Source organism: Octopus sinensis, linkage group LG1 (assembly GCF_006345805.1).
Source record: "Octopus sinensis linkage group LG1, ASM634580v1, whole genome shotgun sequence".
Classification (NCBI taxonomy): domain Eukaryota; kingdom Metazoa; phylum Mollusca; class Cephalopoda; order Octopoda; family Octopodidae; genus Octopus; species Octopus sinensis.
The window spans coordinates 83,046,818-83,062,042 of record NC_042997.1 but is presented as its reverse complement, the minus strand read 5'-3'; the positions used below and the strand labels follow the sequence as shown (position 1 = coordinate 83,062,042).

General features: G+C 37.2%; 1 protein-coding gene across 3 annotated transcripts in view; it reads right to left on the bottom strand.

Annotated features, from left to right (window-relative positions):
• Window positions 1-15,225, bottom strand: part of LOC115216136 (parathyroid hormone/parathyroid hormone-related peptide receptor-like) — a 143,037-nt gene that overhangs the window by 9,438 nt on the left and 118,374 nt on the right. For all 3 annotated transcript variants that reach the window (XM_036502515.1, XM_036502522.1, XM_036502530.1), the window contains 2 exons: window positions 13,756-13,897; window positions 7,936-7,977 (listed from right to left, as the gene is read on the bottom strand). In XM_036502515.1, the coding sequence (XP_036358408.1) occupies window positions 7,936-7,977; window positions 13,756-13,897 (184 nt within the window). The remainder of the gene's footprint in view (window positions 1-7,935; window positions 7,978-13,755; window positions 13,898-15,225) is intronic.

Here is a 15,225-nt window from a genome sequence, read left to right as displayed (position 1 = left end):
GAAGCTTAATTTAGTTATTACTACACAGCTGCATAGAAACTTTTGAAGAACCATCGTCTGTGACTAGTCTAACCATTACGAGATGGTTACTCAGAAAAGTAAGATTCGACGACAAGCGGGATTGAATCCAGAACGAATAATGATGCAGTTAATCCAGTATTCTGCAGTGTGTGTCTCTACCACGTCTCTCCCTCCTCCTCCTTATCATCATCATCATCATCGTCATCATCGTCATCATCATCACCTTCATAATTATCCGGTTGGATGACTTGTTCGGACCAATGCAACTCTTCCACGCCAGATGTCCCAATTGAGTGATGCGGCATGAACTTGGGCTTTATAGTCACATCGGTCTTTTACCAGCTGAAATAACTTATCTTTGCACATTACGACTACAGATGATATCAGTAATTCGTTAAACGAACTTGTCTATCCTGGCCATTGACAATTTGTTGTCTCTTCATCTGTTCAGTATTTAGTGATATTCACCATTAATTCAATAAGATTCATTCACCGAAATAGTTCTCATCCGCCTTGCTGCATCCCATGATTTCAACGTAACCACCTTCGATCTGAAATAAAATATGACTAATTCGAGGAAACGTGGGAATCACTAGAGAGGTAGTCAACATATTAAGAATAACAGACAAATTTCTGGTAAATTGCAACGTTTTCGTCTTGAAGAGGAACAATGCCCTACAAGAGGAGAGGCTTATCCTAGGTTGAGCGCTAACGATTATAGGTTTGCTGAACCAGAGATGATCTGAGCTAAACAGCAACAACAACAACAGATATGGTTAATTAATTAAGAAAATTTCTTGATAACGCTCTCAAAAACCAATATTCTTTCCTAATCTAGACCCAAGACCCGAAATTTTGGGAGAGAGGGCCAGTCGATTACATCGACCCCAGTACGCAACTGGTACTTAATTCATCGACCCCAAAAGGATGAAAGGCAAAGTCGACCTCGGCGGAATTTGAACTCAGAACATAAGGGCAGACAAAATACCTATTTCTTTACTACCCATAAGGAGTTAAACACAGAGAGGACAAACAAGGACAGACAAACGGATTAATTCGATTATATCAACCCCAGTGCGTAACTGGTACTTATTTAATCGATCCCGAAAAAATGAAAGGCAAAGTCGACCTCGGCGAAATTTGAACTCAGAACGTAGCGGCAGTCGAAATACTGCTAAGCATTTCGCCCGGCGCGCTAACGTTTCTGCCAGCTCGCATATATACATGACAATCATACCTACATACATATGTATGTATGTATGTATGTATGTATGTATGTATGTGTATGTATGTATGTATGTATGTATGTATGTATGTATGCATGCGTGCATGTATGTATATATATTCAAATGCACACATACATATATGCATACATACATACAGATATAAATATATAGATATATACATATGCATGTACACATACATGCATATATATATATATATGCATGCATTCATACACACACAAACATGCATATGTGTATATGCATGTTTAGTGTGTGCGCGTGGAGGTGCGTGGTTTAGTGTTTACAGTGTTGATCGAAAGTTTTTGGCTTTGGTTCCAGGACCGGGCGACGCGTTGTGCTCTTGAGCAAAATACTTCATTTCACTTTGATCTCATCTACTGAAGTCACTGGCAAATATAAGTTATCAGGATCGGCCGCGTAATTTACTGTGATTTACCTGATTTCCGTATTATATACAGATTCGGAATGAATGGGCTGGTAAGGTTATATTCTGATAACCTTCCGCTATATATAACGATTTAAATTCAACGTTTTCACGGTAGAAGGCAAACAGCGAGATACTTTCGCTGGCGGACAATTATCAGGAAACAGATCTATAAGAAGATACCCGGTTCTGTTTACTTAAGATAACTGCAGAAGTTACCGAATCATTAATTTCCACCACTAAGACTTTTAATAAATTCTTGTAGAGCTGTTTACATACAGCCTTGGCCAAAAGTATTAGGCTACCCAATGTTTTGGGGCTCTGCTATCTCAATGTTAATGAAACTCATGCACATGGTAGATTATGGTATATTTAACAATATACATTAATTTTAATATCTGATTGACCTTCTTTTAGCATCAGTTACCGCGTTTATACAGTTAGGCATTGAATCAACTAGTTTCTTGCAGGTGCTAGACGCAATTTTACTCCATTCTTCTCTCAACTTTTGGTACAGATGCTCTTTATTTTTAATTGTTGTGTTCCTGATAGCTTCACCAAGAGTTCCCCAAGGTGTTCGATCGGATTTAGATAGGGACTTTGAACTGGCCAGTCCATGGGGACAATACCTTGTGTCTCAAATCATTTGCGAGTATTCTTTGCTGTACGGCATGGAGCGTTGTCCTGTTGAAAGATAACAATGTTTTCAACACTCCTGGATGCAATTTAGTAATTGATGGCTCTAAAACATCTGATAACATAGAAACATAGGTAGGTAAATTCATCCTTTCCTGACATGAAAACATTTCTCCTGATCCTTATGGTAGACATGCAAGCCCACAACGTGATAGGACCACCCCCATGTTTTATGGATGGTACCAGACATTCAGCCTTAAATGCTTCCGCAACTCTGCGATGCACGAAAGTTGCACTATATGTACCGAAAACGTGAGTAAAAGCATGAAAAATAATATTAGCTTTATGTTGGATACTTTTTTTATATATTTTGGGTAACAAACCAGATACATTAAGTTTATATGTTAATTGAATACATGTACTATCTTACCTCATAGTTACATTCATCAGACCATATGACTTTCGACCATTGCTCACTGGTTCAATTTGAGCTGGTTTTGATCCACTGAAGACGTTTTTACATATTCGCTTCAGAGACCCATGGCTTCTTCCTGGCTCTACAGCCTTTCAGACCGTACACTACAAGCCTTCTTCAGACAGTTCTGGTTGACATTTGTGAAATACTTGCCTCATTGAAGTCCACACAGAGCTCCGACTATGTTTTTCTCCTGTTTCTGAGCGACTGACGAGTGATGGATCTCTCATCACGAGGTGATGTAACCTTTTTTCTACCTGTTCTTTGTTTGTCTTCACATCTTCTGTCTCTCTGAAGCGCTTGAAAGTTGTTTGCACCGCACATCGAGAACATTTTATCTTCTGAGCAATTTGCCTTTGAGACATTCCATCTTCATGATGAGCTACGATTTGTCCTCGCTTACACTCACTCAACTCCCTTGTTTTAGGTATTTTACTGTTTATTAACTGTATCTACAACGTATTTTAGAATAAAACTCTGAAATAATCCAGGAAACAGGTTAATTTTGGACGTTGGTTTTACTCATAATTGGTAGCATATGTATAGTACAGTATAAAAGCGGTAATTGATGCTAAAGGAGGGCCAGCCAGATACTAAAACTAATGTATATTGTGAAATATACCATAATCTACAATGTGCACGAGTTTCATTAACACTGAGATAGCAGAACCCCAAAACATTGGGGTGGCTTAATACTTTTGGCCAAAGCTGTACTATATGTATGTATGCACGTAGGCATGCATATGTATTTATGCTTGCATATATTTGTGTGAGTATATTTCCCTTTACGCCACTCCATTTGTAGAGGCATTGTGTGCCTCCTGCCATTTAAGTCTGACGAGTCCTCTATACAGCTAAGCACTTTATAGGCGCGAAACGGATGATCCCTCTCTGACCGGCCATAGCAAAAAACCTACTAACATATATATATATATATATATATATATATATATATATATATATATATATATATATATATACATGTATATATATATATATTTCCTCTATTTACATAATATTGAGGTCTCTTTCTTTTGTTATCTTACCGTTTTTACCAATATATATATATTTAGTGTGGAGATTTGGTTTGCAAGATTCCTTTTCTGAGTTCATATGTTGAAGCATATTTTGTTGTGTTTGGGGAGAGTCATTCTCTTTTAGTGCCTTATAATTTAGCACACTCACTGGTAAAGTTTCCACTCATTTACTTATTTATTTTTCTAAAATTTTCATTGCGTCTTGTAACCTTTTTAATAGTCGCTGATTCTGTCTGTTATCCGAGCTGTGTTCTTTCTGTTTGCTTGTGCGCATGTGTGTGGGTCAGTGTTGCACATACGCATGTATGTATGTATGTATGTATGTATGTATGTATGTATGTATGTATGTATGCATGCATGCATGCATGTATGTATGTATGTATGTATGTAAGTGTGTATGCATGTATGTATGTGTGTATGTGTGGGAGTGTGCGTATGTATATATGTATGTTTGTGTGTACGTTTGTATGTATGTATTCTGCATATTCATGTGTGTTCGTGTTTGTGTGTTTTTATGTGTGCGTGTGTGTATTTGCATGTGTGTGCACCTCCATCTCCTTGTGTGTGCATGTCTGAGTGTGCCCGTGTATGTGTGTGTGTGGGTTTTGTGACTATGCACTGTGTCTGTATGTATGGATGCGTATCTCCATATGTGTGGATGTGTGCTTCCATATATGTCATCGTGTGAAATGTGTGTATGTATATGGTCAAAGATCTCGTGACAAAGCAAACAGGGTGCTTGTGTTGTGCCATTGTTGTTGTTATTGTTGTTGGTGTTTGTTTGTTTGTTTGTTTGTTGAGCGAAGCGGTCTTCGTCCCATTAGTGGAAGAAGTCCGAAACGTTTTCCTTTGCTATTCGTAAGACCCGCAGAAGAGAAAGCAGGTCAACCCCGACACCGAGAGCATCGACGGATGGATGAATGCACATCCAGGCTCAGCGGTTGCATAGGAAGTTGGGGACAAGAAACATGAAGAAAGAGTGAGAGAAAGTTGGAGCGAAAGAGTGCAACTGGGGTCGCCACCACCCCCTGCCGGCTCCTCGCGGAGCTTTAGGTGTTTTCGCTCACTAAACACGCACAACGCCCGGTCTGGGAATCGAAACCGCGATCCTCCGACCGCGAGTCCGCTGCCCTAACCATTGGGTCATTGTGCCTCCACTTGCTGTTGGTGTTGATGTGAGCGGTGTTTTTGGTAGTAGTGTGGATGATGTGGTTGGTATTGTTGTCTGTGAGTGGGATGTTGTTGTCATTGTTGCTGTTCCTATTATCATCGTTATTGCTGTTGTTATAAAGCTTGTTTCGGTTTCGTATGCATGTGTTGTTGTTATAGTAGTCTGAGTGGGGGATATTGTGGTTATCATTGTTGTTATTGTATTGCCACTATTGTTGTTGTCATCAACATCGCTATTGTTATTGCTGTTGTTTTAGTTTCGTATGTTTATATTGTTGTTGTTGTTGTATTCTCCTACTCTCCATCTTAATTTTAAGAACGTTTCTTCAGTTTCAGATAGACAATCGACTTTTCTGACCTTTTTATATGTAGCGAATTTTGGTGGTAACTCTAAAGCATGTATTTCATCTGTATCTAGCTGTACTGCACCGTATGTTCCAGAAGTGTAATTGTTGTAGTTGTTGTTGGCGGCGGAGGTATTGTTTTTATGTCTCCTGTCGCCGAAGTCCTCAGGTAGTTTACATTTTGACATGACAATCACGTCGATATTGTTTAGGTATTTGTAATGATTCTTACCATGCTGAGATCGTTGTTGTTGCCATTTCATCCACTTGAATTTTATGTTGAAGTGTTTGTCACAGGCATGGTTAACTCGGCGGTTTTCTTGTTGGGTGTTTGTCATGAATCTCTTTTGTGTAGTGTAGGGGTGTTTTTTAGTTCATGCAGCAGGACTCTCTTTTCGTTTCTGGCACTGGTTGATTTCTGTGTATGTTTTCTTTTTGATGTTTTGTAACATCATGTGTTTTAGTTTTCCTGTTTGATGTTCTGTGCGTCCTAGCCGCTGGACAGCCGAATTGACAGATTTCGTGTATAGCTTGGAGGAGATGCATACTTTAATGAAGTGGTGCTGTCGGGTAGTTATTTTGATTTTTAGACAGCAGAACACGGTGTTTCTCAGCGTCTTGCTAGCTTGGCCAAAACATATTTTATTTCGTTTTGGGATTTGGTTTGCAAAATTCTTTACGTGAGTTCGTATGTTGAAGCATATTGTGTTGTGTCTGGGGAGAGTCATTCTCTTTTAGTGCCTTATTATTTAAGACACTCACCGGTAAAATTTCCACTCATTTACTTATTTATTTTTCTAAAATTTTCATTGCGTCTTGCAACTTTTTCAATAGTTGTTGACTCTGTCCATTATCTGAGCTGCGTTCTTTTGTTTGTGTGTTTGTGCGCATGTGTGTGGGTCAGCGCATACACATCTATGTATTATGTATGCATTTATGCATGCATGTAAGTGTGTGTATGCATGTATGTATGTGTGTGTGCGTATGCATATACGTATGTGTGTGTGTACGTTTGTATGTATTATACAAATGCATGTGTTTGTGTATTTGTGTGTTCGTGTTTGCTTGTTGGTATGTGTGTGTGTGTTTGCAAGCGTGTGTGTGTGTACCTCTCTGTCTCCTTGTGTGTGCATGTCTGAGTGTGTCTGTGTATGTGTGTGTATGGGTTTTTGTGACTATGCACTGTGTTTGTATGGAGGTGTATCTCCATATGTGTGGATGTGTGTTTCTATATGTGTTCTTGTGTAAAGCGAAGTGTGTGTGTATATGGTCATGTGTTTCAGTTTTCATTTGAGTATGTGTATGTATGTGTGCTTGTCTGTTCATATTACCCATGTACCTATCCGTCTGTATGTCTATCTGTTTAAATTCATATCCATTTGCCTACATACATGTGCATATACGCATACATATACACACCCACCCACCCACCCACACGCACATGCATGCATCTACATAGTAGCCCACTAACTATTCTACTTGTATATAAATAGAAACTGTGGGTATGGGGGTATGATTGCCTACTACGCATATTTCCTATTTAGTACTGGGGATGTTTCATTTATGAGGACGTACTCTTGTATTTGTCTGAGGGTTGGGTCCTTTAGGTGCTTGGATAAAATGCGGGTGTCAAGTTAATCCAGGTTGCTTCCATGTTGGTAGAGTATGGAGGGCTATTTTTTGCCGACATATTGTCTCAAATGTTCATTTAGTCTTTCCGCAATACTCTTGGATGTTTCCTCTCTGTACGTCATGCTCATATTTTTACAAGCAACTTCTATACCTCTTATGCTGTAGACTACATTTCTAGTTCTACAGTTAATGCCAGGGCTAATTCTACATACCATGCAATTATCATTGGTGCATATAGTATTCTCAAAGGAGTACGTCCTACACATACACACACACATATACATATGTATATATATACCTATTTATGTATATATATATATATATATATATATGTGTGTGTGTGTGGTGTGTGTGTGTGTGTGTGTGCGTGCGTGTGTGTGTGTGTGTGTGTGTGTGTGTGTATGTATTGGTAAAAACGGTAAGATAACAAAAGAAAGAAAGAGACCTCAATATTATGTAAATAGAGGAAATTTATCTATAAAATAATATGTTACATTACTCAATAGTCAAGATAAAACTCTGAGTTTCCGATGCCGAAGTGGAAATCCACAACACCATCTCTTCGGTTATCTGGCCAGATACCGAAGAGATGGTGTTGTGGATTTCCACTTCGGCATCGGAAACTCAAAGTTTTATCTGACTATTGAGTAATGTAACATATTATTTTATAGATATATATATATGTATGCATGTATAGATAGATAGATAGATAGATAGATAGATAGATAGATAGATAGATAGATAGATAGATAGATAGATAGATAGATAGATAGATAGATAGATAGATAGATATATAACTGAATATGTATTTGTATGCATTTTCGTTCATACTGACAGACAAACATATAACAAAGGCACATAAAATAAAATGCCGTTACTTGATTAAACGCCATTGCTTATTAATAAAAGTAACGAAGAAAGTTTAAGAAGATCCAGTCACAGATAAACTCACCTCCTCATTCAGGAAGCAAAACAAAATAGCAACCATTAGTCCCTGCAAATATACAAGTATAATATTTTATTGTATTTAAGCATCTCCAATAATAAAATGATTTTATTCACAAAGTAGAAGAAAATAAAACATTTTCCATGTTGTTATACACGCGCAGCACTGCTTGCATTCACATACTCTATTGTACATATGCATATTCGCATAAACATGTATAGTGTGTGTGTGTGTGTGTGTGTGTGTTTTGTGTGTGTGTGTGTGCGTGTGCGTGTGTGTGTGTGTGTGTGTGTGTGTGTGTGTGTGTGTGTGTGTGTGTGTAAATAACAGAGGGATAATGTGTCAGTTCACATTTAAGAGCCTGATTCACTAGACTCCTGTTGTATTATATATGTGTATATTCATATGTATGTATACGTGTGATCGGTAGTGTGTGTATTTCGTGAAAAGGCTTCGAAACATGCATCCGAGAGAAAAACGTGCATGTGGGTGAATGAATGTGAATTGTGCGATAAATTAACTATGTTTACAAAATCTCAAGAAATGTGACCAGACGGATGTTGAGCTGCAGGGAACCATAGGAACAATTGAGACACAAAAGGAGATAAGAGACTCAAACGACATTTACTTAATTCCTTGTATGTGTGTGGACATACATATAATTTGCTATAAAAGCAGGTAGTAATTTTAACTTGTACTTATTCTTAGTGCAAGTTTTGAACAGTGCAGTTCGATTTTAACAGTTATTTTTTCAAAACTATAATGGAAGCGACAAAGGAGTATATTCGGCATATTTTGCGTTATGAGTTCAATTAAGGCAACAACGCAACGGAAAGTGCGAGGAATATTAATGCAGTATATGGGGATCGGACAATAAGCATAAGTCAGTGTCAACGGTGGTTTCAGAAATTCCGAGCCAGAAACTACAGTCTAGAAGATGAACCTCGTCCTGGAAGATCTGTAGAGCTCGACGAGGACATTCTGCACACCCTGGCGGATCAAAATCCCATCGTAACTGTTGAGGAACTAGCAGACGAGCTTGGATTTGATCATTCAACCAGTCATTCAAGTCAGCGTTAGAAGGAAAACGACCATTTTTGGTTTCAAGACGGGAGGTGTTCTATCAGAATAATGCTCGGTCACATACAGCAAGAATGACATTCCAAAGGCTGGAGCACTTTGAATGGGAAACAATGACCAAACCACCATATTCGCCGGGCATTGCTCCATCTGATTATCATTTATTCTGCAGTCTTCAAGATCATTTGAATTCTGTAGATGAGGTACTGGAGGAGTATTTTTCGTCACGGACAAGGGGATTTTGGAAGAGAGGCCTTGCAAGTCTACCAGATAAATAGAATAGCATTGTAGAAAATGAAGGAAAGTGTATTTTAGATTAAAAAAGAACTTCGTTTGTCTTGATTTTGAAAAACAGAAGAGCTATAAAAAAAACGCATTATCTATGGGATGACCTAATAGTGTATACGTGTACATGCATATGTGTTTGTGTGTGTGTATTTATATATATGCATACATACATACATACATACATACATACATACATACATATATATATAGGCCGGATGGAAGGCGTTCAATGGCATAAGGGATGTGCTCAAGGGAAGGTTGGACAGGACCACCCGCGCCAACCTCATTAACAGTGCAGTTCTGCCTATAATGTTATATGGTAGTGAAACATGGGCTACCACAAAGAGAGAAGAGCAAAGACTGGTAACGGCTCAAAGAGCCATGGAAAGGTCAATGCTTGGTATCTCGTTGAGAGTGCACATAAGTAGCGCGATCATCAGAAAGAAGTCTGGCGTGAGAGATGTCATCGCAGAGTATACACGCAGCAAGTATAGATGGGCTGGACACGTCAACCGGCTCACCGATAATCGGTGGACGCACGCAGTTGTCGAGTGGTACCCGCGCGAGCGGAAAAGACCACCCGGAAGACCTCCACGGCGGTGGAGTTACGATTTAAGGAGGATGATTGGGATCACGTGGATGAGAAAGGCGCGATCCAGAGAGGAGTGGACAGCGTGCTGTGACCAGCGGTGTCAAATGGACGCCTGACGGACTGGTCGGTCAAAGTGATCAAGATGATATATATATATATATAAACAGAATTATTAGTGACGGGAAAATACTGTTAGTACACAATATTGTTCAGATTAATAAAGAATTCTGCGTATTCTTGTGGAAGGGTTCGAGGTTATAATTCATCACTATTCTATATTGTAAATGCATGGTTATGTTCCAGTCATACTGGTTTTTACAAGACAAGGCATAAATAATGGTCATTACATTTCATTACTGTAGTACCTACAATAAAGAAATATGTAGTGACCATTGTTTATGTCTTGTCTCACACACACACACATATCTACATATACATATACACACACACTCATATATATATATATATATATATATATATATATATATGAGTAACAAAGATATGCAGGTGTCAATTCATTACGGCCGTTTTAAGCTACTCCTTTAATAGATTAATGAAAACTTTACAGCATTACAAAGAAACCGTTTTCCTCAGATACCTGCATAGAATACGAACACAGAGGAGAAACCAAATGCTTAAACATATTCACCAACTGCTGCTACATCTTTGACAGAATGAGTTTAGTAAAATAGTGTATGTAGTGTCGAATCTACTAGAATTTGGAGTATAGTTAGGGCAAGAATAATTGAGAGTAGTGACCTAGTTACCTACACTTCGAAGACAGGTTACTACTCTCAATTATTCCTTCCCAAATATAACAAATATAACCTCTACAAACCTCCAAATTCTAGTAGATTCGACACTACATAGACTATTTTTCTAAATTCATTCTGCCAAAAATATAGCAGCAGAATCAATGTAAATATTTGAGCTCCGTTGGTGAATATGTTAAAGCAGTTGGGTTCTCCTCTGTGCTTGAAGTCTATACTGACATCTGACGGAAACAGTTTCTTTGCAATGATGTAATGTTTGGATTAATAATGGAGTCGCTTGAAGCGGCAGTAATGAATTGACACCTGTACATCTTTGTTACTCATTTATATTTTATTCACCTAGACTGGAATCTGCACATCGGAAATTTTATAGAAAGTATTTTCGCCTCTTCATATAAAGTTCATGTCTGAACGACCAAAAGCGGATCTCTTCACTAAGTTGGGTCGTGTTATCTGCATACACTGCAAGAATATCAAGTGCAAACAATTCTGCACAAAGTTTGATATTCACCTGATATTGTTTGGGTGCGCAAATTAGATCGACTTAACAAGGTGCTTCAATTTAACTACCGAATCTTATATATAAAACCGGTACCACATTATCCCTTTCTAGGTATTTCATCTTTCAGATGTTCTCCCTTGAGGTAAGACAATTTTTTTCAAGTTTGTTACACACACGCATTTTTGCTAGTACATACGCTGTGAAGCTATACATTAGCGTCGTATTTATTACGTTCGCTATTTTCCAGTAAATATCGGTACTTCGTTGTGCCATTTATTTGCTTTTATATATATATATATATATATATATATATATAGTTAATCCAAACAAGAAAGCACAAAAAAACACAACAACGCGAGGACGTGGAACAAATATAATATTATTGGACGCTCAGGGAAGAAGGAAAGAAGGAGGGTTTAATGTTTCGAGCGGAGCTCTTCGTCGGAAACATAGAAGGAAAGATCCAGAGAAGAGAAGACAGAGGAAAAAAATTGCCAACGGTACACACGCGGTCACATTTTGAATGACCAGATATATATATGCTTGTTGGATGTAGTTAAATGTAAGTATAGACATATATATGGGTGTATATATACCTTTATATATAAATATGTATGTGTATGTATGGACATATATTATACACACACATACACTCACACACACATATATATATATAACATTTATATACAGAAAATGGATTTAAGTGTATATATGTTTTATATACATATATATATATATGCCTGTCTATATGTATGTATGTATGTATGTATGTATGTATGTATGTATGTATGTATGTATGTACGTGTGTATGTATGTGTGGGTGTATGTATGTGTGTATGTATATATGGATATGCTAAATGATTTGTTTTTATGAAATGTAAAGGTCAATATAAATATGAAATGTAAAGGTCAATATAAATATCACTTCTATAATACAGTAATACAATAGATTTTTTTCAAGGTGTCGAGTAATGGGATCAAATCACATAGTTGTGATGGAACTTCCTCAACCACAGGGTTGTACACATGTATGTGCATTGTATTTATGCAATTCTCTTATGCAACAGGACTGCGTATAATTTCATACAAAATATGCTAAAGGGTTCAATATTATATGTTTTTTTTTTTATTTAACATTGTGCTATTGATTTATTTGATTGATTCATTTATTCATTTTTGACTCATCTTTTATCTTCGTATATTTTATTGCTTATATGGGAAGGATTTTTCGCTATATCTCAGTTCCTGAAGGAGACACATGATATACTACAATTACCACTCTGTACTGTTATAGAAATAAGCAAAATAGCAAATAAAAAAAACGAGGCATTTTTTGAAAAGTCAACTGAGGAGACGTGTCTCACCGACGATACATCACAACTGTTTGTACAGCGTCATATCTGCAAGGTACCGGTGCATGATGGGTCGAAACGATTGTAGTGGCTCTGTATATAGTGTCAAGAATTCCTTTTTCTTTCTCTCATAATTTTATAAACTCTACGGACACGAAGGAATTTCTTATGTAAATCCAGTGGCACATACCTGCATTTTGTTGTTGACGTCAGGTAACCGAAAAATGCTAACGGACTTTTAGACGCATACTATAAGGTGTATAATCCAATATATATATATATATATATATGCACATACACATACACATATATAAGTATATACACACATAAATACATCCAGCTATATATATATATATATATATATAATATATATATATATACACACATACACACATAGACACAGATGCAAACGCATACATACACGCACACACAACCCCGCCACACACCCACCCACCCACACACGTGTGTGCCTGCTTTCAGTAATTGCTGTAAATGTTTTTGTTTAGGGTAATTTTCCTGCATTCAACTATCCAATATGAACGCTAGAAAACTGTTATTTATTATTAGCTCCAGCTGCTTCTTCGTGTTGTAAGTATAGACACTGTAGATCGGCAGCAAATAAATTAAGGGTTACCATTCTCCCTGTTATAAACCCTAGAGTATAACTACTGAGGTTTTGTAAAAACAATGACAGTGAGTTTAAATCAAAAATAAATTGAACCACACGCAGGTGGTTCCTTTGAGATATTCCATTTGAAAATTTTCTAACATCAGAGATATTGTGTTTTCAGTTACCAGAAGAAGGATAGATGACCAGGTTTGTGTAAGAATTTCAATTCTAGAAGCAAATCAGATTTTTGCTTTTTTGTTTTTGGTGGGAGGCATCCCAAACCAAGTGATTATGATAACCATGAATGGGAATATGATCACAGAGCGTTGGCGTGTAATACTATATTCCACTCTTTTTGTGATTATAGTCAGAATTAGTGCTGGTTCCCATTGGTATCATCTATATATTCAACTTCATGCTGCTAACAGTGTTGATCTTCAACCCGCACATAAGAAAATGCGAATTTGTTTCTTGAATGACCTTGAGACAATAAAAATAATGTGATACGTAAAATATTTCTTCGGCGCAAACGTCTTTTTGCTGCAAATGCTTTATTCTAGTACATTCCTGGCAGCTATTTTATTTATTTTTTAAACACACTTTTGCTTTTGTAGCATCTCAACACTTACTTGGAAAGAGCTAAAGATGTGCTCAAGGTATATTTTAGCAATTTTAGTGAGATCGCTGACACCCTTCTCTGGAATAAGCAATGTGATGATGTAATGCACACCAAACAGTGGAATGAGTATTAATGTTGACTTGGCCAAACGTCTGAAATAAAAGACGCAACAGATTAATTACGATTCATTAAAATAATGAAGATGCATAAAAATTTATACTTACAGTAGAATTAAATACCAAAAATAAGATAATATGCCTCAATGCTCTGGCTATTTCACTTATAGGTTATAGTAATAATATAGACTAACAGGATCCGTGGAAATTCCACAGTATAAACATATTTGAAAACATGTTAATATATTAATCAAGCAAAGAATTTCAAAAAATTATTTTGAAAGCTGCCATTTAATCAAAGGTACACTTTTAGATATAATAATTTATTTCATTGTGTCTGGGGAAAGTCATTCTTTTTTAGTGCCTTATTATTTAACACACTCACCGATTCGATTTCCACTCATTTAGTTATTTATTTGTATGTCTATTAATATATCTCTCTATATGCATATCTATTGATATATTCGTAGTCTCCTCTACCTATGTATAAATTTATTTATTCTTCTCTCTGTTTGTCTTGCTATCTAATTAACTATCACATCCACTGTCCCGTCTGCCGGTGAATGTATGTCCTACTTTCATATTACCGATACGCATTTAAAATTAATAACTAAAGAAAATTAGCAACAACGGTGTCCCAGCATGGCCACAATCTTTGGTCTGGATACCGTAAAAGATAGATCCCAGTACGCGACTGGTACTTAATTTATCGACCACGAAATGATGAAAGGCAAAGTCGACCTCGGCGGAATTTGAACTCAGAACGTAAAGACAGACGAAATACCTATTTCTTTACTACCCACAAGGGGCTAAACAAAGAGAGAACAAACAAGGATAGACAAACGGATAAGTCGATTATATCGACCGCAGTGCGTAGCTGGTACTTATTTAATCGACCCCGAAAGGATGAAAGGCAAAGTCGACTTCGGCGGAATTTAAACTCAGAACGTAACAGCAGACGAAATACGGCTACGCATTTCGCCCGGCGTGCTAACGTTTCTACCAGCTCGCCGCTTTACAAGCAGAATTATATTATAATTATATTTTCTAAATATACAGGAAGGAAGAAGTCATCTGCAACTAGACATTTATTATAGAATCTCTACTATAGGACTGGCACCATAATCTCTGAAAGATTCAGTGGCTGTATACCCCCGTGATTAAGCTGCCATCGTGCAGTTTCCAGCTTTGGGCTGGTGATCCCTACTGAAAATAAGTGCCCGTAGCTTTCACCGAAGATGCTGTTACATATTACTGTTAAATTCATTAACATCACCTCAATTTCAATGAGGTTTCCTTGTCTTGTTTAGCTGACCAGCTGAAGAAGCTACCGCTCGGAGATGAAGACATACGAAAAAGAAGCT